The following is a 27,724-nucleotide window of genomic DNA, read 5'->3' as shown; positions in this document are numbered from 1 at the left end:
TCTTTAAAAAAAAAAAAAAGAAACATATTAATTACCAGGTTCATTTGTAATTCAATTTTTTTTGAAATTCCATGAAATTGAAAGTAAACTAACATGACACTTCAATATGACTTACTTAACTTGTATATTTCTTTAGCTTCTTGAAAGATAAAAATTCATCATATAGCAATGCAATAATTCATATTTCTGAAAAAATAATGACTCCCTATGCTTATTAGGGAGAGTCGAGGCTTGAAATACCAACCTTAATCTGGTGAAAAGTAGATATACGACTTTTGAAAATAAGTTACATAACCAAAGAAATATCAAGAGGTTGTGAAGAAACTGGCAAAGATACAATATTTCTGTTTTTAGACAGCTTAAGTTAAGGAACAAAGACATATCCTTTTTACACTTTATTCTATTTTTATTGCAACTATGGGTAGGACTGACATTCAGATAACAGTAATAATAATATGCCAGTAATAGCACCAAAATTTATATCTGGTATCAATTCATAGATTTTAATAAAAGTTGATAATTTCTGATAACAGGACATGCCTGACAAATAATAATTACTATTATTGTCACTGTTATTATTTGAGCTATAATGATCTGTAAGAGAGCATCAGTTTAGTTTTCCATCTAATATGGCTATTAATCCGTTTTATATCCTAAGGTCCATATTACCTCCTTTTGGTTTTATACTCAGGTCTCTGGAATGTCTCAATGTGTTAACAACTTAGCTCTTATCGGCAAAGCTGCTGTCCCAGACTAGTTAAGGGGCAAATTTACAAAGAAATGTTGTATCCATTGTAGGGTCTTTTTTACTACAAAAGATGTTCATGCTTGTTATAAAAGTTAGCATAATTCAGAAATACTTAAAATACAGTGTTAACTTTCCATTTTCAACTTCTCTGTTCCCATACCTCCACCCCCTACACACACACACACACACACACACACACACACACACACACAGTGAAGACAACCATGTGAACTGTCTAGCTCTGGGATTTTCCAGACTGCTCATTTTGTTGCACCATAATGCTTCTCAGCAACTGAAGGAAGAGTTTGTGGGATCTAGTTATAATTGTACCAAAGTACTAAACACTCTATATTGTATTATGTGATGGCAAACCTAACTTCCAAAATGAAAATTGGTAAAACTCTAATACTCACTGCATTTACTGGTCACTTTCCTAACTCTCCACCTTATTCATTAGTCAGTTTTAGCTAAGCAAAGCCGAAGTGAAACATTTAGTTATAGGTTTTCTCTTCATACCCAAATAAGGCAAGGCAAATTCTTGGTAACTAATTTATTTTTTTCAATATTTCATTTATTTTACAGAGTGAGAGAGAGAGAGAGAGAGAGGATGTGAGCACACACAACTGGGGGGAGGGGCAGAGGGAAATGATGAAATGAGGGGGAAGAGGGAAATCCAGATGGTCTGGATCTCAGGACCCTGAGATCAGGACCTGAGTCTAAATCAAGTCTTCTTTTAAGTGACTGACTGGCAAACTAATTTAGAAGACACTTGTTGAGCACTTACTATGTGCCAAGGTTGACACTAAAATCTTTATTTTTCACAACAGTCTGTGGGGTAGGTATTATTATCTCAATTAAATAATGAGAAAAATAACTTAAGTGGCTTAGTCTGAAGTTCCTCTACTAGCAAGAATATTAATCAGGATTTATACTCAAACTTGTCTATGTTCCCACTACTTAAATAGAATGGTTGAAAAGTAACAGGAAACTTTGATTCCCAATATGTTTTTGCAAGAAACTTTGTAAATTTAAGGTCATGACCCCAATGTAGTTTACTCACATCATGGAACTACTTTTACTTCTTAAAAAGCCATCTCTTATCTTACTTCACTTTATCTTATTAATAGTGTTTGATCTCCACCTTCTCAGAAGACCTCAGATTTAGACTTAACTACATATCAAATGAGATTGTACATGTAATCATGAGAAAACTTAGAGTAAACTGAAAGAAGACTATCACTTTATATGTTTAAACTTGTGCCTTATTATACACCCCATTACATGGGGTTTATCATGATCTGTTTTATGTAATAAGCAACTATCTTGGGAATATTATCACATTGTAGTGTGTGTCTTGTGTGTGTGTGTGTGTGTTGGGGGTAGATCTATTAATTTGATATATGTACAATTTTAGTGCCAAAATTATAATTAATATCATTTGTATTTATTTTTAATGTACTTATGGGGATATTAAAAAAACAAATACATAGTGTTCCCAGGCTTGTCTTGGTGTCTGATTAAAAACTTGGACCAGAAACTTGCCTCTGATTTCCTGGTTTTGTGTCCTTGCCATTGTCCTATGTTGATGCTTATGTCACTTTCAACAACATATTAATTAGTTACATTTTCTCAAAGTCTTCACCATTTCCTACCATGAGTGTCTTAGAATTCTTGCTTATTTTTAAGAAGAAGTCTTAGAACCCACCCATCCAGAAGAGACAAGCCACACGACATGGTCACAGAAGAATGAAAATGTATATTGCCATTCCCTACCCAAAAAAAAAAAAAAAATGTATTAACAATGTTAAAAAGAAGAGTAGAGTAAGTAGCTTTCAGGGGTTTTTTTTAGATATACGACATAGTAAGAAATATATTTTTTAAGTGGTAACCCACAGGACACATATGGTTATGTGCAACTAAAATAAAAATGTACAAAACAATACCTACTCTTACTATCATGTAATACTCCGATGTTTACATTCTACTCTATCCTTTTTTATTCACCTCTATATTAACTGCTGGTCTCAACCCAATAAATAGGTTTTACAAATGACATGTGGGTTTTGATGCACTTCTTGAAAAAAACAAAAACAAAAACAAAAACTAGGCAATCTCTTTCTCTTAAAAGCCTTCATGAGTATATGAAAGCAGATACATAAAATGCATCATTGGGGCATAATCACTCATTTCAAAGTCCCCTCAAATGAACATAGCTGACTATCACACCTCTTGCCAAAAAAATCTCCTCAACTCAACATTTGGTTAAGTTGAGAAGTCTTTCTGGAGTACATGCAAATGTGCCAAAATGAGGATTTCATAACTCCTCATCCTGATGAATTCCAAAGAAGTCTTTCATACATAAGGCTACATCACTAACAATATGTTCTCCTGTTCCTAAAAAATGTGTACCATCCTGCTTCCTCCTATAACTGGCATCTGAAGGATGGAGTGTGGCGTCTGCAATGAAGATGTGAATAAAAACAACCAGATACAGTCTGTACTTATCATTAGACTCACACAAAGTTCTTCTGTGAGGTCAACTTGTTGCCACAAGCAACCTCCTTAATTTATCTTCTCTTTACTATAATTAATTCCTCCATGGGAACAAACAAAGGTGTTGCTTTCAAAGCTGAATAAAAAGATACAAGAAACATGCTCAAAGATTTTTCTCAGTGGGAAAACAAGTAGTTTTCTTGTTTCCTAGGGAGAGAAAAGGAGTCAATAAAGTTGCACACCACTCTTGCTTACAGCCACCACTACCCTAATATAAAAGGAGAAAATCTGGGTTGATTTAAAAAGAATTGCCCTTGGGTCCAAATCCTCACTCTGCCACTAACTGGATGTGGCACTGCTGGGGAAATTACTTCCTCTTTCCATACTTATTCTCTAACCTATGAAACAATTACTTTATCGGAATGTGTTATGGAATAAATGAATCAAGTAACAAATTAATGAAATATCACAGTATATGCAATCATGTTTTAATTCACAGAATAATAGAATCTCAATTACATGACATTTAATTGTCATCAATATTAGTAGTTATCAAAAGGAACAAAGAGTCCAACTTCCTCCTTCCCCCAAATGAGGCTTAAGTTCATTTTTCCATAGCCCCTCCAAGTGATTATCTATTCCAGGCTGTGCATAGGACCTACAGAAAACTGACTCACCACTTTCTAAGAGAGGCAATTCCTTCAGTGAACAGTTATATGAGTGAATAAAATAAGCTTTTTAAAATTGAACCATAATTTGTTACTCTCATATTTCAGTAATTAGCTCTTTTTGTAATGCTCCTGGTCATGTAGCGTGACTACGGCTTCTTTCCACCTGAATTCTCCAAACAACTACAGGTAGCAGTCAGGTACCTGCTATGTCTTATCTTTTGTGTGCCAAATTCATTCTCTGAAGACACGGTTTCAAGTCTTATAACCATTTCTGACCACTCTATTTTGAACAGATCATACTTGGTTGTGTTTATTTTAAATGTGATGCCCAATATTTATAAAAATCCATTCCAGGTGTGGTTTATGGAAGCATAAAATCAACTCACAGAAAGTCAGTCTTGGAAAGCACCTACAAGAACATCCTTTCTAGCACCTCTTCATACAACAAATGAAGGAAGGTGCTGAAGTCATTTTCTCAGAGTCACACAGTAAACACTCCTACCTCTGATGCCAGTGATATTTCTTTTAATTTTATTTTTTCCACCTCCAAAATATCATTAATGTAATCAATTTTCATATATTCATTTCCAAATTAATGGAATAATGAGGCTATTACCCTTGACTAGACTTATTGAACAACCTACAAAGTATAAAAACTGCCAGCATCTAAAGAAGGGATGAGGAAAATATGGTACATAAGAGAGACAGAAAGAAAAAGAGAGAAAAGGGAGAAAGGGAAAGGATCTCCAGTTTAGACTTTTGTGGATATCTATCCTTGCTTTTTCATAAGTACTCACTTCATGTATATTGGGCAAGGTTTGCTGTGCAGAAATTGTTTTAATTGGAACGTGAACACCTCATACCATGCCTTCCCATTCCACACTAATCTTCAGTCAACAGCAACTTTTATTACTCAGACTAAACTTTATAAACCTAGAAGCTATTAAGGTTCTAATGACTGAGGAATGGAGTCACAAGATCATCTCTTTAACAAATAGAATGAATGAACTTTCTGAATATTCAAACTCTAAAGCTCAGTAAATAACATTATCTCTTTGGGATCTGGAATAAAGGAGACAAAGGAAGAACACACAATGTGGGCTGCTCACATCCATAAAATGAATAAACGCTAAATATTTTGAACAGGCATACATACTAAGAGCTGCTCTTCCTTAAAGGAAACATTTGATTAGTTGAAACTGTACATCCCCCCTCCCAGCTATGTATCTGTGTGTGAAGTTTCTGACAGTAATGTATGAAACGAAAAATTACTGAATTGCTATTAAAGTTGCCACTCTATTTCCCAGGTTATAGTTCTACAATCAGATCAATTTAATGGAGAATATTACAGACCTAAAAGTCTCTGCATCTTGTTTTTTTTTAATGTGTTATTATATCAGGGTAACCAATATAATTACCCAATCATTCCATAATCACAAAGATTTCTGGGGGTCTCATGTTTTCAGAATTTTTGGGAAGCCAAGAAAAATCTTTCAAAGTTCCTGCAAACCTGCAATATGACTCAGGTAAAGAAGCAATTCATCTAATTCATAGGTCAAGAGCAAAGGGGTCACATCATTTCTCAAAGCTAACTTCCACATTAATGAATTCATTTGTAGTCCATGTTACTACTTCAGATAGATACTAAAACTTTCAGCATAATGTACTATATGGTGAATAACATAACATAAAAAAAAATCTTTCAGCATATTGGCATAATCGAGATGAAGGAAAAGGAATAGAGCAATGACATGGAGAAGTAACACAATAACAAAAAAAAGGGGGGGAGGGTGGAGAAGAAGAAGAATTTGAGTAATTATCCCTAACAATGATGTAGAAATGGAATTCTGGACAAGAATACTGAGTTCTAAAACCTAACCCTGTAACTAACTATGCACAAGTAAGGCCAAATTACTTGTCCTTACTGTCTCTGTTTCCCCAGCTGTAACAGAGGTGTTAAACTATGTGCTCACTTAAGACACTTCCAGTATTAACATTCTACAAGATTAATAACAGTTTGTATCTGAATTATTATTATGATCATCTCAAAATCCATTTCAACTCTCAACACTATTCAATCCCTAGAGAAACAAAATGAAACCCCTTTAAAAAGTACTACTAAGGCCCACAGTGATATTTCTCATCTTAGCATACTAAATTGTTGTCTTGATATAATCCCAATTAATAGAAAAAAAGTGACAGGAATGATGTCCCATTTTTCAGAAATTAGGCTAAGCATATAGACTATGAATCACATTGAAGATCTTTCAAGCAGGGCTTGACTGTTATCACCTGTTAAAAAAATAAATTGATGGAAAACCATATTACAACTTGAAAGTGGTACAACATTGCTATATGCGGGTTAGCCTGAAGACAATGTTCTTAATGATGTCATTTTACCAGTACAACTTATTGGTACATTTTTCCCCAAGAGCATCACTGACATGTTTTTTGACTAGAAAAAATTAACATTCCTATATCATTAGATGGAAATAATAAATTCAAGAATGAATGCAAACAAAAAAGTAGTAGGGTATGGGTAACATTTTACAATTAATCAAGGGAGACATCATGGCAACTCATTTTTATAAAGAAGCAAACCTGAAAAATTACAAGTGCTGGCTATTTATCTACATGCTATACATTCATAAATAGTGAGTTAAGTACTATTCTAACACAAATCCATCCATTCAGCAGTCTTTGAACACCTACTATGTGCTAGGTAGTCCAATAAGCACAAAATCAGCAAAAATTGTGAAGTATAAAAATCCTGTAAGTCACACATAAAGTACAAAATACATGACTTTATACATAAAATCTAGTCTAACTATTTTTCTCAATGAAATAGAGCTAAATCAAGGAGAAGCATGTAATAATGGAATGTATGCAAGTGTGTGATTACTTAAACATCAATGCTTTAAGGGAATTATTGAATCTTTAGTCATGGGAGTATGGATGAAAGACTTTAAATGTTCCTTCTTGCCAACAGCATTTATTTCACAGTTATAAAATAACACATTATATTTCATTTCACATTTAAATACAAAGAGAGTAATTCATTTTTTTTTTAAAGATTTTATTTATTTCACAGAGAGAGAGATCACAAGTAGGCAGAGAGGCAGGCAGAGAGAGAGAGAGAGAGAGGAGGAAGCAGGCTCTCCGCTGAGCAGAGAGCCCGATGCGGGACTCGATCCCAGGACCCTGAGATCATGACCTGAGCTGAAGGCAGCGGCTTAACCCACTGAGCCACCCAGGCACCCAAGAGAGTAATTCATTTTAATACATGTATTTTGTTTTGATTCTGAAGTGTTAATGTTATAGTAGTATCGAGTTGGGAGACGGGGCAGTAAAAGTCATGGGAACACATCACTGTTTATATATGCTTATACAGGACTGTCTGGAAGGTATTCATTATGGTTAGCTGAGTAACATTTATGGCTTCAGCTAGGCTCTACATGTGATTGCCAGTAATGTGGAGTCAGGAAGGCAACTGTGTTGGATCTTCATTGGGTGCTCTCTCATAGTTGAGGTCAAGTGGTCTAAGATGGCCTCATCTGGAAACCCTGGGTGCTCTCATCCTCCACATGGTGAGGATAGTGTTCCAGGACAGACAAGAAGGGAAGTCCTCACTTCTACCACATCTTATTAACCAAAACAGTCACAAGGATGGTGCTGCTTGGGAGCCGGAGGGAACTGCCAAGTCACAAAACAAAGGAAGTCATCAAAGCAGCAGGTCTGCCACACCTCCAAACAGGCAAGCACCACTGATCCTGGGACATCAAATGGAACCACATACCATGGTTTGCAAAAGGGCTGAGGCAAAAGACCCCTGAGAGCAGAGAGAGTGCTGACTGGATTGATGCCTCTAAAGGACTAATGTTTTTTCTGCTGAATAATTCCTGTTCCTTTCTTACACACAACTGAAGAACTCGTGTGGTCTGCATTTTAAAAAGAAAAAATTCTTTTTTTTTCTTTTTTCGCTTTCATACTATTAACTTGTTTTCCAAGGAGGCCTAGGCACAATTTCTGCATGGTTCAACAAGCCACCGTAAATACTAATCCTATAGCCTAGGAAAACCACATATCAAGGAAATGGCAAGTGTAAGAGATTAGCACTGAAGCTAAACCCCAGATCTCGTCGTGCTCTCCTCCGGAATTCTGTGACAGCAACACTTTCTGGAAGGAACACCTTGTGAACTCTGCCAAGGGGACTGTACTACCATGTTAAAGTTTGACGTAAATGACCAACTTGTGGGGTGGGGGAGGATAAAGGATTTTTTTAATGGGACAAAATCTTTTCATAGACCTCAATGCATCTTGGGAAAGTATTTAGAAGCTTCAATGCTCTTTAAAAAAGAAGAATATCAACTGGGCAAAGGCGGATAATTATAAGGACATGGGAATAGTTTGAGACACTGGGGCTTAGAGACCCAGGGCTAGAGAGCATTATCCCACTTCAGCCAAGAAAGAGGCTGAAGGAAGAACTGGTATTACCATTTCATGAAAAATCTCTCCAGGCTTTCTGAGAGGCCAGGCCACAGAAAACCAGGCATCATCTTGGAGAGTTTCCATAGCACCCAACAGAGCTGTATCCCCTTATACTCCAACACTTTTCTGACCCCAGATGTGATTTCACCTTGTGACACTTCCTACCACCCCACTCCTATACAGATAAATTGTGAGCTGCAACACCAAATAACCTCATTATCCACATAATTGCTTGGGATCAAAGCAATAGAAATACTTTCTGACTAAGCCACATAAAGAAATAAGCCAAAGAGTATTTCTTCCTGCCTTTGTCCATACTTGAAGTGTGTTCTCTCCTAAATCCTGTTGGTATCCAAATATTTTGCCAGTATTTAGCAATATTTCAATTTGACCTATTTTTGGCAAAATAACTAAATATGCCAGGATTTGGCAATAAAATTTTTATTGGCTTATTTTTTTTTTTTACCTACATATAGAATGTTCCTTCTTAATGTTTATGTTTCAATAGGTGGTTTATGCTTATAATTCACAACTTCAAATGTTTGCATGTAAAAGTTATACAAGAAAAGTCAGTCTCTCCCATTCTACCTGATCCCCTAACTCTTCTATTTCCTCCTCAGAAGAAGCAACTATTACCTGTTTTGTTCTCTGAGAGCAATTCCTTGAATCCAATGGTTTACATAAATTCCATTTTGCACAAATAACATGCCATTACACAAAACTACACCTTGCTTTTTTCACTTAAAAAATGATCTTGGGAGTTCATTATTATGATTTCATTACCTACAGAATGCTTCATTCATTTTAATAGCTATGCAATAACACTTACATGAACAAATCAATTTATTTTATTAGATCACTATTGGCATACATTTAGGTTAAAAAAATTTAAATTAGAAACAGCCAATGGTCATAATTATGAGTTTCACTTAGAGCACAATCTTGAATTGGCCTGTCCTATATAGAGACCGAGACTTACTCTTCAAAAGCTAGAGGGAAGTCCCTAATGAAATTTATGATTTGAACCAAAACATAATTTTATCCTTGGCATTTTTAAAACATTTTTTACTTTCCCAACTCATATTTCCTCATGCCCTTTTCTGGAAATCCATCTCTTCTTAATTTTCACCATTTGTCAGTATTCTTCCTATCAACATCCAACTCAAATTCCATTTCCTTCTTGACAAACTCCACCATGGGGCCCATCCCCATAGAACAGGACTTGATTTTTTTCCATGTCAGTTTACTTTAAAGTCATATTTGTAACGTCTTGTCATCATGAATGATGGTTATATAAGTATTAATGCATGCCTCCTGTCCTTGGCCAGACTGCCTACCCATTGAAAGTATTAATATATAAAACAGAGGGCTATCCCTTCACAGGACTATCAGAAGTCCTTACATGTATCTGTGCTTAATAAATATGCATTGTGTAAATATATCCTCAGGTGTGATTACATTGGATTATGTTCAATTAAAATAGGGCCCTAAGCTAGAAGTCAGTAACGAGGAGTCCTACTCTTAAAATTACTGTTAAGTATATATTGGATGGACCATTTAAATGCTAAAAGCATTTGTATTTTAAAATGGGAATAAAATACCTGGATTGCCTGTATCACTGGATTGTTGTGAGACTAAAGTGAAATACTGGTTTTATAATGAAAATCACAGCATTAGAAAAAAATCCAAAGTCTCCTCAATCATCTATCCATTGCTCAAAATCTCCACATACCAACATCTCAATAAGTAAACTACAAACTTATACACAAGAATTTCCATAGGCATAAAAATCTCAGTCTAGTATGGGAGACCATTTTATGTTTGTACAGCTTTAAACATTGTTAATGAGTGGGTATACAGTGAAATCTATATTATGCTACTTCATAATGAAGAGTTGGCTATAACTGACTGGGGATTGGTTACCAACCTCCAAAGTAGGTTCATTCTGATCATTTCACAAATTGCTCAATAACTCAACCCCACATTTTATAGGATTGGATTGTTTGGACCATATTGATAATGTTATTGCAAGATTCTTTCATCTTAACTAATCCTTACCATGCTTCCATGAACTCTAAAAGTATTTTGTACCTTCTGGCCTTAGTATAGGCAGTATGTTGTGCTACAAAGAGTGTTGTGTAATTAGTGAGTCTCACATTTGGGTCACTTAACCTCTGTAGTCAAACCAAACCTATCCCAAACAGCCTTGGTCATGAACTAATAAGTTATGTATATGAAAACATTTTTGAAGCACTGTAACAAATAAGAAGGACTAATATTGCTATTGTTATAAAACCTTGGTCACATTTTGCTCCTTTTTTGCTTTGAGCATAAAGAAACAATAAATTTCAAAGCAAAACTAATTTTGAATTGTTAAAAACTTACACTAAGTATGTTCTAGACAAGGGCTATATTAATTCATACATATCTCTCTTCCAGATTTAACTATGCTTTCTTTTGAAAAAAAAAAGTAGTTGAAAGACTGAACTGTTTGGTAATTTTCTATTACAGTAGACCTGGCCAGAACAGACTGCCTCCAGTCCCTACCTGCATTTATGTGTACCTCTCTTTATCAAGAACAGTTGGAACAACTTTAAGTGTGAAAATTATGAAATGTTAATTAGATTTCAGAAAACTTAAAAATCTCTAAAATCATCATAGCAGAAATGCAGGTAATATAATACGGTAATAGAACACACACAAAAAAAAAATCATTTCACCAAATGATGGCCACATCAACATTCATATTAGCCTAAATCCAAACCTCTCTAGACATCTACCACTTGACCCCTTCTTTTATTACTGGGATAACCAGGCAACTCAGAAGATCCCAATAACCAGGAATATTTTAGCCTTCCAAAATCTGAAATTATAACAGGGAATCTGCTGAGTGCATAAGAAGACACACATCAAGGGATATAAAGGATGCTTACCTTCTGTGTGCACAGCTGACACATAGGTCCAGTTGTACCTCTTCACTATGTCCACCATGGCCCGTGCCTGCTGAGCATCTGAGGGCACAACCCTCATGAAGTACTTGAACAGAGTCTTGTCACTCAGATCCATGCTTGTTGCCGAGTAAGCAATCTGAGGTATGTTGAAAAGCTGGAGCAAGTTCTGGACCTGAATGGCCACAGAACTGGAGCCAGGCCCAATGACCCCTACGATGGGCTTCTTGGAGCGGAAGGAAGAGGAAGACCCATCCACGCAGCGCACCAAACCTTCTTCTTCTTCTGAAGATATGAGGGAGTCCCTTATGAACTCAATGCTCTGCTCTAGGGCCACAGCCGAATGCCAGCAGGAATCCCTTATCTCACAGCCCAGGGTGATGTTGGGCAAGAGTGTGGGGTCTGAGTTGATCCTTTCCAGAGTATGCAGCATGGCCTCCACTCTCTGAATGCCATACTGTTCACGAACTGCCCCACACTTCCTCTCATGAACTTTGTCCACTGTGGGCTGGTGGTGGACAGAAAAGAGAGCTCCAATAATGATGTCACCCGGCATGTGAGCCACCACCCTCCTCTCACTGGACTGTGCACTCCCACGGACATCTTCTTTCAAAAGCAGAACTGACAGGATCAACAGAAGGACCATTTTAGGAAAGGAGTTCAGGCTAATAAAGATAGCATGGTGGGGAAAATTTAGGAGAGTTCTGATAGATAGAATTAGACAACGTCCTATGTTGGGTGGCAAACCAAGGAATTAGCCAGTAATTTAGATGTGCTCTCTAAAGGACCACCATGTCCCCACGTACCATTTAGTTAGATGCGTCCATGTGATCATGATCTTCAAAACCTGGAAAAAAAATAGCATGGGTATTTAACAACATAAGTACAACTACTTTGGGAAGCTCTAATGGTCTATACTAGTAGGCTTTGATGATGTAGATTAGGAATATAATCTTTTTGAAAAAAACAATCTAAAAATCTTTAAGACTCTCTTTTGTCTCTTTTGTAATTGTGCAATTTTTTTTAAAGATTTTATTTATTTATTTGAGAGAGAGACAGTGAGAGAGAGTATGAGCGAGGAGAAGGTCAGAGAGAGAAGCAGACTCCCCGCGGAGCTGGGAGCCCGATGCGGGACTCAATCCCGGGACTCCAGGATCATGACCTGAGCCGAAGGCAGTCATCCAACCAACTGAGCCACCCAGGCGTCCCTGTAATTGTGTAATTTGATGAAGCAATCTGATAGAGCTTCTTGATCCTACTTTATGTACATTAATACTTTTTTCATTTGTTCATCTGGAGTACACAAAAGCAAATCTATGTGTGGCAGGCCAAATGATATTCTTACGTGGAGATGAGAGAGAGCATCCTAAAAACAAAACAATGGCATGAACAGAAAACTTCAGGAAGCATGCAACCCAAAATAACAACCATTAGTTATCTCTGGGTGATGACAGTTTTTGTTTTAGAAATACTTTTTATTTCTTTCCAAATTTTCAGTATTAGGATGTATTGATTATGCAATCACACAAAAAAATGACTTTCTAACAAAAGCTACATAATCCCTCTTCAACTGCAAGGTAAGGCAAGCTGAATAATCTTCCCAATAAGTAAGTATTGTGTCTAGTTTCCATATAATATAGAACAAAGTCAGTAGGTATTTCCAAGCTAAATGAACTGTAGGAAAAAAAAAAAGAAGAGGGTTGGGGTATTGCAGAGTGAAATGTTCCCAAACTAGGTAGAAAGACAAAGGGAAGTGGGCACTGGTTTGGGGCAAAAATAATACTCAGTTCAAGTTGCAGTTCTGCTATTAAGAATTATTAATAAATTGTTCAACCTCTTAGTACCAGAATTTCCTCATCTGAAAAGTCCCATCATATGTACTAGGCTACTGTTATGGGAAACAAGATAAGATATCAACTATGCTGTTGTTTTGTATATTGAATAGGACTATATATATATTCAGGACATGACCTTTTCTGTTATTACATTTCTAAGGGCATTCTGTAGCTAGGTGGTGAAGACAGAAAATTCTCTGGCAACTCGCTCAGTCCTCCAGAGTCTTCAGAGTAATTACAGAGTCTTATAATAAAATTCACAGTAATCAGTCCTCTATCTCCGATCCAGAAAAAAAAAAAAAAATTCCATATCACAAAGACTCCAAGGGCTAGAAGGATGCATATTTAGAACTATCCTTCCAAGTAGAAACTTAGCATCGCTTTGAATGTAGTCATCTATTTCAGTTTAAACTCCTGGGAAGAAGGAAATTTGTCCCAAATTGCCTACAGCCAATTCTAGCAGAGTTTGTAAAAGGGAACTGACAAATTAGTGATTTGGGTTATTGAAAGTATTGTATAAGAGACTTATTTGTTACGTTATCCTCTCTGCCAGCAAAGGATCTCAAATTGTTTTCAAGTGACTAACTTCCTAAACAACACCTTTCAAAGACAGGTGATGCTTCTTCAGGAATTTATACAAGCATGATGCTTCCCCAGGAATACTAATGGTTTTCAAAACCCATCAGGTCTGCAAAAATTCTAGTCCAGACACCAAGTGAAGATGACCTGAATCACAGTTCTCCTCATTCTCCGCATCCCACCATTTCTACCACTGCCTTCTACTGTCTCCTATGGCAACAGAGAAAGGCTGCCTTGCATAGGACCAAACATTAAAATAAAAAACCTTATCAAATAACCAGATGTTCCAGGATAACTAGATGTTTAGCAATATTTAGGGCAAAAATCAGTTTTGGTATGGAATTTGGCATTGTAGACAAGGAGAAGGGAGCAAAGGCTGATATTAATTTTCTCATTTGAGAAATTATTTGAATATTCTCAAGCTTTCCCTTCACTTGCTTGGACCAAAGACCTAGAGACCAATGCTTGTTCTCATGAACATGTGAATTCTACTGCTTATGAGGATATCTCATAACCATATCTCATATCTCATAAGCATATGAGCATATCCATATATAAAGAAATCACAGTGTCTTATTAAATCCAGAACATTAGTGAGAAAACTCAATAACAAAACAGGACTCATTTTTATTACATAAGACCATCAAAGTGATAAGTGAGACTAGAAGTGGCCTATCAAAATGGTGAAACTAAAACATTCTCATGAATTTTGTATTAGAATTATTTTAGGCAAGCTCTGTATATATTGAGACATACTCAATACACACACACAACACTAAAATATTGTCTTTCAGTTATAAGCTAAATTAATTTTTTTACTCATTCAAAAAATATCTACTAACTATTGAGTGGGAAAGACTAATGTAACAAAGAAGTGCAATGATGCACACTGATAATTGCCATCATTATCTTTCATTGAACACCAATCATATGCCAGGCACTTGTTCATTAACTCATTTAACAAATATTTATGGCATGTCTATGCTATGACTCTGTCCTGGAAGTTAAGTATTCAAGAGAGAATAGGTGATATTTGCTTCCTACAGGGCTCACAGATCAGTACTCTAAAAGATGACTTTAGCTAGAGCCTGGGAAATGCAAAGAACAATAAAATAAAGAAGGCAGTCATGTGAACAAATGTGGCCGGAGCATAAAGAATGGGAGCAATCGTGGTACAAGATGAGGTGCAAAAATTAGAAAGGGCCAGACCATGTAGGATCAGGTAGATGCTTAAAAGGAAGTTGGATGTTAAGTGCAACAGAAAACCACTGAGGAGTTATAAACAAATGACTGGCAGAATTCAATCTTTTTTTTTAATATTTTTTAAAAATTTTTTAAATTTATTTTCAGCATAACAGTATTCATTGTTTTTGCACCACACCCAGTGCTCCAGGCAATCCGTGCCCTCTCCAATACCCACCACCTGGTTCCCCCAACCTCCCACCCCCCGCCCCTTCAAAACCCTCAGATTGTTTTTCAGAGTCAGAATTCAATCTTACAAAAGATTGTTCTAGGTGCTCATTGTTCTGGATAATGGGCAGAAGAAATCTGATTAGCAGACATAAATAATCTAAGTAGGGAATTACAGTGGCTTGGCTACTATTGGGGACAGCAGATACAGAAAGAAATGGACATCATCAGACATTTTGCAGGTAGAATCAACTGGACTTGTGATAGACAGGGTGTGGGTTATAAGGTAGAGAAAAATTAGGGTCTACTCTTAAGTTTAGAGTCTAAAAATGAGTGTATTTTACCACTTAAAGATATGGGATAGACTGGTACAGCAACAGGTGAAGGCAGAGAAAACCTGAATAATTTTCTCTTGAACATGTTAAATGTGAGATAATCTTATTTTATTTTATTGTTAAAGATTTTAACTATTTATTTGACAGAGAGAGAGGGATCACAAGCGGGCAGGTGGCAGGCAGAGAGGGGAGGGGGAAGCAGGCTCCCTGCTGAGCAGAGAGCCCGATGCAGGGCTTGATCTTAGGACCCTGAGATCATGACCGCAGCTAAAGGCAGAGGCTTAACCCACTGAGCCACCCAGGTGCCCCACATGTGAGATAACTTTAAAGCACCTAGGTGCAGGTGCCAAACAGGAGGGTGGGTCTATAAGGCTGGATCAAGATGTGTGTTTCCAGTTAGATATATAAACTGAGGGTCACCAATACATAAAACCTTTGCAGTGAATATAATCACCTGAACAGCAAGCATAAGTAAACAAAAGGTGGGGATGGGAAGTCAGCCCCACATACGGGCCAGATTGTGGAAAAGCCCATTAACAGAACAAAGGCAAGTCATAAAATAGGGAGAGAACATAAGAACACGCAATGGAAGAGGAGCCAGAAGAGAATGTCCTGGGCAATTTATATTTACAGACACACAAAGGGCTTTCATGTTGCAAATAATAAAACACATCCTGTTCTCCCAAAGATATTATTTTCTATGTGCATTGACTATCAATGTGCATTGATATTTCTATGGACGTGTCTGTGTGTGTGGCATGTGTGTGGCAATAATCCTTATAACAACCTTGAGATGTAAGTATTATTTTATTATCTCCATTTTACAAATGATGGTAATGGGTTTTGATAAGTTACAAATTGCCTAGTCGCTCATAACATATAAAGGTGTCTAATCACTGTATCGTATGCCTGAAACTAATGCAACATTGTGTGTCAATTATACTTAAATAAATAAATAAAGTAGCCAATACCTTAGAAAGTGACGGACCTAGAATTTGTCTCTGCTTAGTGATTACATCACATACACTTTTCTTTTTTTCTTTTTTTTTTAAGATTTTATTTATTTGACAGAGAGAAACACAGCCAGAGTGGGAACACAAGCAGAGGGAATGGGAGAAGGAGAAGCAGGCTTCCCATTGAGCAGGGAGCCCGATACAGGGCTCAAACCCAGTACCCTGGGATCATGACCTGAGCCGAAGGCAGACACTCAACAACTGAGCCACCCAGGAGCCCCTCCATCATATAACTTTTCATTATCCCTTGCTGCCTTACTGCCCCTTCCTTCAAGAAAGGTATTTTCCAAGATCATAAAAAGATGAGAAGGGCCACCCAAACATAGTTTAAACATCCCAGGGATATAGAATCCTACAGGAGTTTCCTTTAAAACTAGAGGGTGAAGAACAGTCCAGGAAAAGAGATGATTCAGTGCTTAGAATGTAGAAGTGTGTATGACTGTCCAGTACAAACGTGTTTATATTGCCCTGGCAGCCCCCACTAGATTATGGCCTGCTGGATTATAAAGCAATGACTGTTAAAAAAAAAAAAAGCAATGACCACCTGCTGTGGATGCACACAACGGCTGTACTTTATCAACATCAGCTATGAAGCTCACATTCCTGGAAAGTACATTCTGAAATATACTGTGACTTGGAAACTTGACAGAATCATGCCACAACTTAACTTATTATAAGGTTAAACAAGAGATCACATGTGCTCCCAAAATACAACAAATTAATGGAATATAAATTCCAGATAGACCAATCAGGTATACACTAGCTCTAGCACCATCACTCATTTGTCGAATATGTGTTTATCAAGTAACTACTATGTAACAAGCACTCTTCTAGGTCCTGAGGCTTCAATTATGGACAAAGCAGACAGACATCCATGCCCTTCCAAAACTTAGACTCAAAACGGGGAGTTGTCAGACAATAAACAACATAAGGAGGTAAAATATTGTATGTACACAGTAATAAGGGTTAAAAAGAAGAATAGAGCAAGAAGGAAGTTAGAAAGAGTCAGAGCTGTCGGAAAATTTTAATAATGTAACCAAAGAAATATACACATTAAAAGTAAAATCTGGGGCACCTGGTTGGCTCAGTGGGTTAAAGCCTCTGCCTTCGGCTCAGGTCATGATCCCAGGCTCCCGGGATCGAGCCCCACATCGGGCTCTCTGCTCAGCGGGGAGTCTGCTTCCTCCTCTCTCTCTCTCTCTCTCTGCCTGCTTGTGATCTCTGTCAAATAAATAAATAAAATCTTAAAAAAAAAAAAAGTAAAATCTGGGGGCACCTGGGTGTCTTAGTTGGTTAAGCAACTACCTTTGGCTCAGGTCATGATCCTGGAGTCCCTGGGAACATGGGGCCAAATCTGGCTCCTTGCTCAGCGGGGAGTCTGCTTCTCCCTCTGACCCTTCCCCCTCTCATGCTCTCTCTCTTTCTCTTTCAAATAAATAAATCTTAAAAAAAAAAAAAGTAAAATCTGGGTAAAGACCTAAAAGAAGAGAATGAGTTGTGCAAATATCTAGCGAAAGAACATTTTAAGTAAGGCCAAAATCAAATGCAAAGCCCCTGGGGCAGACTTCTGCTTTGTATGTTGAGGAACAACAAGGAACCAATATGACTCCAGTGCAGTAAAACTAAGGAGAGAGAAAGTCAGGTCAAGAGACAGTATGATCATGTGGATTCTTTCTGGACTTTAATAGGCTGGGCTTTAATATCATGTGAGAGTGATTTTCCAGAAGAGTTTTCAATAGAAGACAGACACACAAAGACCAACATTTTGTAACAAGAATTAGGGCACAAAGGCAGAACTGAAGAGGCAGTCAGGAAATTACTGCAAGAATCCCAGTCGGAGAGATGACAGTGGCTTGGATCAGGGAGACGTGGCCTTCTCAGTGGAGAGAACGAGTGGAAGAGAGAGCGGAAGAGTATGTTGTCAGATGGGACTTGGGATATGAAGGAAAGATAAGGTTCAACGAAGACACTCAGGTTTTTGGCATGAGCAAATGAAAGATGGTACCATGTTAACTGAGGTGGAGGAAGCCATGGAAGAGCAGATTTGGGTGGACTTAATAGAAACTAGTTTTGATGTGTCAAATTTTAGATATATGTTAGAAATTCAAGAAGAGACATTCAATAAGCAGCTGGTCATAAGAGGCTAAGGTTCTGAGAGAGATCTCTGTAGGAGATATAAATGGGGGAGGCATCACTATACAGATAAGCATTTTTTACAAACCATGAAACTAAAGGAAATCACCTAGGAAGTGCAGATAGAAAGGAAACTAGTTCTAAGACTGAGTCCCAGGGAATTCCAATGATTAAGTTCCCAGAGATAAGGAGAAACCAACAAAGGAGACTGGAAAAAATTTTGGTACTATTTAAAATATAAATATGATATAAATATAAAATACTAGGTGTGTATGTATGCACGAGGTCTGGAAACATACATAGTGGACTAGAAGGGTGCTCTCTGAGTGGTGGGAATACATGTAACTTTTCACTTTTTCTTTGCCTTTATCTGTTTTCCAAATTTCTACATTTGCTACGAAAAGATATTATTTGTGATATTACTTGAAGTGTGGGACTGAGGGGCCTGACATCTAAATTTCTGCCCCAGTGCCCCCTGTGGCCCTTATCTCTCTTGAATCTGCCCTTCCTGGGGAGTAAACTAGTCAAGCAAATTTGTGTCCCCTTCAGGTATATACTGCTTTACCCAATGGTCTTATTCATGCTCCTTCTGATCCCTTACCTGCTCTTGCCTGAGTAGCCTTTAAGGCAGAGTGTTTAAAGAGCATGGGCTGGAATTGAGTGGACCTGGGTTTGAATCCTAATACTGCCAGGTATTGGCTATGTGCCCTTGGTCACTTAGCCTCTCTGAGCCTAAGTGGAATGACAATAGTATTACTCTAAGGAGTTTTAATGAGGACTGAATGAGATAATATTTTAAAATAGCCCTTTTATAAAATCGTCCCAGATCCTTCACCTTGTCGTATTGCTCTATCCCCTGAATTCACGTCACATTTTTATTGATACTTTGTGTTTATTACTAAGCTAATATTATAGCTATTTCTACACATTTCATCATCCAATAGAATTTGGATCCCTTAAAGGTTAAATTGGTACTATATACAGCACCTGGTATAATCTTTGCACAAAATAAACATTCAATAAATTCTGCTAAATGAACAAATAAATATAGTGAATTGCTTCCATTGGGTTTTTTGGTCAACTATCTGATTGAGGTTCCAAGATACTATCCCTTGTCCCACCCTGGGAAATTGAAAAGTGGATAATAAAACTTCCTCCATCCAATGGGTTCAGACCCTAGAGGTCCTCAAAAAAAGAAGCAGGGACTGCTTCTTTCCAGCAGGTAGAAACCTTTAGTGTTCTCATGGCTTTTCAACATATTAAGGAAAATAACATCACAGAAGTGGAGAAAGCCCTGTAGATAATTCAATTTAATTGAGACTCACAAAGATTAAATGATTTTTGGCAGGTCTGGGACCAGAACCCAGCAAAATCCCATCTCAAAACCCAGGTTTAATCACATTCTACAACTTGGTATCTGCTCTTCCATAATTTTCTAAGCATAAGATATTTTTATCATATTTTTAAATTCAAATAGTGTTAGTTTGAAATCTCTATCAATATATTTTATTCTACTCTCTATATTGTAAATATATTTCCATATTGGTTCATTTTGTTGATGGAGACAACAATAATAATAATTAAAATACAGAGAGAGAGCTCACCACATGTTAGGCACTATGTTTAGTGTTTCAAGTGAAAAATATCATTTGTCATAAAAAACTGTAAGATGAACAACTTTATGCATATTTTACAGATGGGAGATCTGAGGCTCAGGTAGGTATCAATTTAGATTTAGAAGGTAACATCAACTTCCTGTACAAGTTTATGGGTGAGGCCATTCCTCCTTAGGTATCTCACCATGAGGTATATTCATTTACTTAACAAGAGTCTTAGAGGGGGAAAAAAAAGGATGGGAAATAGTAATACTGTATTATTTTTTCAATTTATAGAACCTTTTCCCATTATTAATCTCACTTCAACCTATGACAAAATTACTGCCAAGAATATCTGATTATCCCATTTCATATATCAGGAAATAGAATCTATCAGAGAGACTAAATAGAGAATAAATTATTTGCTTTAAGTTATAACTCTGATATAGTAGAGGTTATAGATTGTTAGCAAAAAAAAAAAAAGAAAAAATCAGGTTCTTGTTACAGATATGGAGGAAGAATTAATACAATGATTTAAAAAGGTTTCAAAATGTTATAGATCTACAACCTTACATATGGAGTGCTTTAATTCAATCAGAAACAGTAAACGATAGGAGTTTACATATATAGTGTAACATATAATAGATTGGCTTAGGGTCTTATTTTTTAGAACCACTAGTTTGCTTTATTCAATAATATATCTCTTGGCTCACAACATAATAAAATTAATCACTATCCCATTATAGAAAAGAGTAGACATATATTTGGTATGCATAAAGTATTTTTGCCTCCAGTAACCATACAGTCTTCTATTGTATCCTAACTGAAGAAAAAATGTTGGTGGGTAGAATTTGCATAAATGGCAACTTACACTGTAACCAGATTGACAGCTCACATTGTCTTTTATTTCTTTTTTTTTTAATATTTTATTTATTTGACAGAGAGATCACAGTTAGGCAGATAGGCAGGCAGAGAGAGAGGAAGCAGGCTCCCCACTAAGCAGAGAGCCCAATGTGGGGCTCGATCTCAGGACCCTGGGATCATGACCTGAGCCGAAGGCAGAGGCTTTAACCCACTGAGCCACCCAGGCGCCCCACACATTGTCTTTTATTTTCAACAATCTTCTCAAACACTGACCATCTTTCTGGCACAGATGTCTCTTATATAACTTAATCCCCACACAAGCAAATCACACAGTTCGGGACATCAACACTAAAATGATTCCTTCTGCCTGAGGAATAGTCTCATCCCAAAGAGATAAGGGTGTCAATATTGCATATGCCATGAATGCCTTTGATGTATTTTCCTGAAAACAAGTGCATCCCATAGATGAGAGAGATTCTGAGGTATGATACCGAGAGCTTTATAGTCTAGGAAAGCTCCATTGTTGGAGCTATCTCAAGCACACTTCTGTGACCTTGTAAACAAGGAAGCCCAGCACCCTCTCTGTTTAGCCCAGATCCAAAAACATGCCATATTTTCAATGAAAACCCCTTAAACCGAAAAGGGGCCATAAAATAGCATTGTACAAAGGTGAAATCTGTTATTTTCTGCATTAATTAAAAGGTGCTGGCACTAGAATAAAGCTCACTAAATTATTGTAAATCATTAAACAACTGGTTTAGTAGTCCATGAAGACCTGAAACAGCTTCTACAGCAAAGCAATAAAAATGATGTAATCTACTGTTAACTAGTTTCAATTTAATTATCAAGCAGGGATTCCAGGCGTCTTCCCATTTTGCAGCCTTCAGCTGCTTTCTTATTTATGGCATACCTCGAAAGACTGTAAAACATTATTGTGCCTATTATATTACCTATCATCAGGTGCTTGAAAATGTGCTTTTGCATTTCTAACTTGATCTCTAGTTACTTATCAATGGCTAATATTTATTGAGTGACTACTTTGTGCTAAATAATGTACAAGCATTATTTAACATCAGTCTCAAAATGACCCGTGAGGTAGGTGTGATTACTACCTACATTAAATATCTCTAGAAACTGAGATTTTGAGGTGAAGAATCTTGCCAGGAGTCCTATACCTATAATAAATGGCAAAGTTAGGACGTGAACCCAACTCCCTCTGGCTCCAAAGCCCACACTCAACATAATCAGATGATAATATCTCCCAAAAGACCAAATGGGTTGGCTGGTTAAACTTTATGCATTGACTCCAAAACATTCTGGAGACTCTCTCTGCTTTCCATTACAAGTTTATGTAATGCCAGCCAACTACATTTAGATGCCATACAAGCCAACTAAATAAATAGAGGTAACTCTATTTCCTGGAATCATTTAGATCACAGTTCCCCAATCTTAGCGACATACTGTGGAGGTTTACTGTCCTGTGCCTTGTAGAGGTCTCTAGATGCCAACAGCAAACACACCTCCTCTAGTTGTAACAAATGAAAATGTCCCCAGACACTGTCAAATGTCCCCTGTAAGTCAAAGTCACCTCCAGCTGAAAACTGCTGATCTATAGCCTGGCAACATCTACATAAGCATTAGAAAAGAATATAACTAAGAACTAATCATCTGGATTTGTCAGTCCCAGAAAACTTTTTCCTGAAGCATCCTAATAATTTAAGAACAGTAGTTTGGAATAGGTTTGTCTTATGCCTTCTTTAGTTTGTAACTTTTTTCTGGCTACATTGTATTGTTTTAATGCTTACAATTGCAATTTGAGAAATACAGATTAAACCCTGAGAATGAAGGATGATATTGCCTCACATTAAATAAGCATGGTAGCATGGTTCTGAGTGGTCATAAGTCATTTACTATATAAATAAATGAGAAGAGTATCCTGTGATATACTTTATCATTTCAAAGACCATTTTTAATATGAAACATCAAGTTCATTCTAACTTTGTAACAAGACAAAGAAAATTTTATATAGTAATTATACATTGGTTTTTCAAAATCCAATTTTTATTTTTAAAAAGGTAATTATTATATTATTTACCTTTCTTCTCAGTCTTTAAAGAGTTCTACCTTATTGTGTATTAAGGCAAATTGGTTTTTAAGAAATATTTTTTAATTATTCTTTTGTAAAATATTATGAATGTAAATAGGCTACATTATTATTATTATTATTATTACTATTACAGTGCCCACTAGCACCATTATGATTATGATCTTTTAATTTTCCTCATAACATTTATGTTTAAGAGCATTAAGTTTATGAATAATGGTCTATAGCCAGAGTTACTGTGAAAAATGATCATTAGGGAATTATTCATAGGTCTGATATTTTTATAAGACCAACAGAATAATATCTACATAAAATACATTTTTCACATCTAAGTCTTTCCTTTAAATTTCCCAATTAGTTTGACTAAAATAAGAGAAGATATTTGAAACAGCAATTATGTACCAACCACAGGGTTGCTGAGAAGATTAAATTCAGAAACTAGGGAAAGCTAGGAAACATTTGATATTCAAAGGCCTAGATGAGATTAATAGTCACAACTATGATTTCTACACTTCTAATTGTGGTCTGGAACTTTGCTTATATTTGTACAGTTAATTCATCATAATTATTCAATGCACCTTATAGTGTTACAACCTGTTCCCCATTTTTTTTAAAGCAGAGTCCATGCCCAGCATGGAGCCCAATGTGGGGCTTGAGCTTAAGACCCTGATATCAAGACATGAGCTATCTTCAAGAGTCTGACATTTAACCAACAGAGCCACCCAAGCGCCCACTCACCCCCCGCTCTCCATTTGAAAAATAAGGAAAACAGAGGCAGAGCAATATTAAGTAACTCACCCTTGGTTACACAGCTAGTAATCCCATACAAAGATGGGATTCAAACTCAGGCAATCTTGTGTGAGCGTCTGCCTTTCCAAACATACCACAACTCATGGAAACCACGAGGAAACAATTCCATAATGTTTTGGCACACCATAGATTAAAGTTACCTAATGTGATGAAAGAGGGTAAGTTTGATTCCCAAACCAATCAGATGTGTGTATTTACTCATTTTTCGCGTTTCCTTGTCATATGACAATGGAAAGAAAACAACAACTCGGTTTTAACAACAGAGAATTAAGAACAAATATTGCCTTGCATAATTGTTATGAGGATTAAATAACACCAGGGCATGGCATGTCACCCAACATGCTCAAGGAAGGGTAGTTGCTGGAGCAGGGATGAGCCTGAATAAAGACTTCTGTTTGGTTACCCTTCTGACTAAAGTTGGATATATAATTCAAACAAAACTAGAACTGGTAAAATCTAGATGTTTTTTCTTCCTCTGTGAACTTAAAGGAAATGAAAGCAAGCTTATGGCATAATGTTTTTTACTACATTTTGACTGACTGAGATGAAGAAATACCAAGAAGATACTGCCTTTTACAAATAGCCAAAAATTCAAAATCAAAATTCAAATTTTATTTTTCACATCATGAACTAAAAAAGATTTCTTTTGATGCTCTTATCTTGTGTCCTCCTAAGCTCCACTCATTAACGAAAATAATGACTAAATGATGCTTCGGGACTAGCATTAATATTTCTTTGAATTTTAAAAATAACATTTCTAAACTGTAGGATGTCCCTGCTTTGTATTACTACACCTTCAGCATATCCAAACTCCAAACAAACCAATTAACTTTAGCATATCCCAATAGATATCAAAAGATAGTCTTTAATATTTTATAAAGTTAGTTTATACTCTATTAAAATAACAGAGCAAAGAGGATAAGGAAGAATAGTTGGATGCATGTCTTTCTTCATCCCATAAGGACATACAGCCTGGGAGAGAATGGTATACAAATAAGTACAATATTTTTCATGATTACTGTCATCTCATATTTTCCATCTGTAATTTCACCTATGCTTTATTGACATTTAATTTAGTTTTTTAATCTAAAATGCTCTAAAAATTCCATAAAAGAAAATGTAAGACTCCTATAAATCTTTAATGTGTTTTGAACAAAAATGAGAACATTAGAAGTATTAAAATTCTTTAGTCACAAACGTGATATATATTTTGTGCTGGTTGGACAAAGTTTTCACGTTGGTGTTTGTCACCATGTCCATCACATGGACTCTTTTTTTTTTTTAATTTATTTATTCGACAGAGAGAGAGATCACAAGTAGGCAGAGAGGCAGGCAGAGAGAGAGGGGGGGAAGCAGGCTCTCCACCAAGCAGAGAGCCCGATGTGGGGCTCGATCCCAGGACCCTGGGATCATGACCTGAGCCGAAGGCAGAGGCTTTAACCCTCTGAGCCACCCAGGCGCCCCCATCACATGGACTCTTAAGTGATGGAAGAGGCCTGTATCTCCCTACAGAAGTACATATTTGGATTGTTGGAACATCACACCCTCTCCCAAATAATCTCAATAAGTCCTTTAAAAAATCAATACTGCAGTTTGGTTTCTCTTTGGGTACAGCCCACAGCCAAAATACTGCCATGTGATGGCAGAGATCTAGGGGGTGCAATGAAAATATCCAAATGATACATTGTGTCAAGCAGAGTGTAAATGACTAGGGGAAAGCTTTTCTCTTATAAGAAGCAGTTAGGTGGAAAGTATTCTACCCACATTCTTCTAAGAAACCCTGAAGGATCTGTCCGACGTGCTGAAACGGTCCCCCCTGGAGAAGCCTTTGTAGAATGTGCATTAACCTGATGAGTTTAGGAAGCAGTATTTTCAAGTCCCAAACTAAACATCCTTTTAAACAGAAACTAAAATCTATAAAGGACAGAAATAGTCACAATTGATTCTTAAATGTGAAATTCATAGATATATGAGAGAAATTACACGAGAAAATTCCTTGTGCTCTACGGTGGTAATGAGGGGCACAAAGCACATCTAACAAGAGGTAGCATACCTAAACACATCAAAACTCAAAAGAGTGTCTAGAATGTTGTATAACTAAGAGGATTCTACAGAAAACCTTGGCTTAACCCCACTGGGAGAAGAGGCTGAACATAGTAAAAGGCAATGTTAACTTGGCTGTCTCGAATGGCCAGAAGCCAACATTAAGAATACAGATTAGCTCTGGCCGAGTCTCAAGGGACTTAGAACAATAAAACAACGTGTAGAGAAAGAAGCAAAAGGTGGGAGGAAGATTCTGCCTTCCCACGGCCTGTGTCAATTTCTTAGAGGGAAGTAAAGTGTTGGAGAATCTATCTGCCTGGTTACTCAAGCTTACAATTCAGCTGAGGCAGCACCAGGATTGTGCCTAAATAAGCACAAGTGCTTGTTAACCTCTCTTCAATTTCCCTGCCCCACAGCACCTGCTCCGGAGGGAAATGAGGGCGATTGGAAATTGCAGCACCAGTTCCAAGAGCCTTCCAGGCAGACTCTTCATTTCCCTTTGTGAGGTCCCAAGTCTGGGTTAGGCTCCGGTCACCGGTTAGCTCACGGGCCTGACTGGGGTTCTTTCCCCAAGTCACTGTAGCCTGGGTGCCCTCCTCGGCATGCTACTCATGCTGCCGCTCCCGGGTAACTAGCAGGCTGTGTTTCCAAAGGGAAAGATGCAACCACAGGAGAGGAAAGAGCGAGAGGGCGCTGACTGGGGTTCAGAAAGAAGCACGCGAGCCTGAGTGAGAGCTGTGATTTCAGCACCACCCGCTGTCCCCCCTCCTCCTGCAGCAGGCGCCACGGTCGCGGTATCTTACCGATCTACTGGGAAGCGATTCTCCTTCCTTCCCTCTCCACCTTTGCTTCTCCCAATTCCGAGCCCTCGGGTGGTTTGGGGCAGCATAATCTGCATTCTAAATATGCGCACCTGGCCTTAGGGAGCGGGAACTCGGATCCGAAGGCATGCAGGATCCGTTTCTCAATCCTTGCAGCCATTCCCTCCTTTATACCCCATTGCTCTTGCTTTTTCTCCCAACAGGTTTAACTAAGGCCATCAGCAAACAGAGCAGACTTGAAGCTCAAGGTCTGACCAACCTGCTCCATGCTCTTCCCACTCCCAAACCAAACTGTGAGGTACCCAGCAAGCTGATAGCTCCTACATCCTTCCCGAGCACAGGGACACTTGGACACACAGACCCTTAGCAAGCTTACCCCCCTGTTGGCTGCGCAGCGGACAGTGAGACGCAGTCTAGCTAGCCCCCCATAAAGTTGGGCTGTGCTGATCAGCGGGGCAGAGCCAGCCTCTCCATTCCCAGGCTCCTCACTAAGAAGATCTTAAGCTCATCTCCTGCTCTCAGTGCGCACAGAACAGCAGAGCTGAGGGCGGCGTGTGCAGCAATCTCCCTGCTACTGAGAAATGGGGGGTGGGGGGGAAGGGGAGCTCGCGGAGGAGGGAGGGGTGGTAGTTTGTATTTATAGAGAACAGAGTTCTCAGCGCAACTTTTTGGTGCCACCAAGTGGCACAGTGAGTTCCTTTAGGAACACAGACTTTGGGTCAAATCTGGATGGGTGAACCAGCTCCGAATCCAGATGCTCACATGATAAGAGGAATCAGAGGCACCCATAAGACTTGAGTTTTCCCATGTGCACCTTCATATCTCAGCATCTGG

General features: G+C 37.6%; 1 protein-coding gene across 1 annotated transcript in view; it reads right to left on the bottom strand.

Moving 5' to 3' along the window:
• Window positions 1–27,476, bottom strand: part of LOC111154498 (glutamate metabotropic receptor 5) — a 524,532-nt gene extending 497,056 nt beyond the window's left edge. Inside the window, exons 1-2 of the mRNA XM_022514124.1 lie at window positions 27,267–27,476; window positions 11,334–12,195 (exon numbers count right to left, since the gene is read on the bottom strand). Coding sequence (XP_022369832.1) covers window positions 11,334–11,994 — 661 coding nt within the window. The 5' untranslated portion in view covers window positions 11,995–12,195; window positions 27,267–27,476. The remainder of the gene's footprint in view (window positions 1–11,333; window positions 12,196–27,266) is intronic.
• Between the last annotated feature and the right edge of the window lie 248 nt (window positions 27,477–27,724).

Source organism: Enhydra lutris, unplaced genomic scaffold (assembly GCF_002288905.1).
Source record: "Enhydra lutris kenyoni isolate GAN:26980312 unplaced genomic scaffold, ASM228890v2 scaffoldscaffold37, whole genome shotgun sequence".
NCBI lineage: Eukaryota > Metazoa > Chordata > Mammalia > Carnivora > Mustelidae > Enhydra > Enhydra lutris.
The sequence above is the reverse complement of the archived record's forward strand: the minus strand, read 5'-3'. Positions and strand labels throughout refer to the sequence as shown.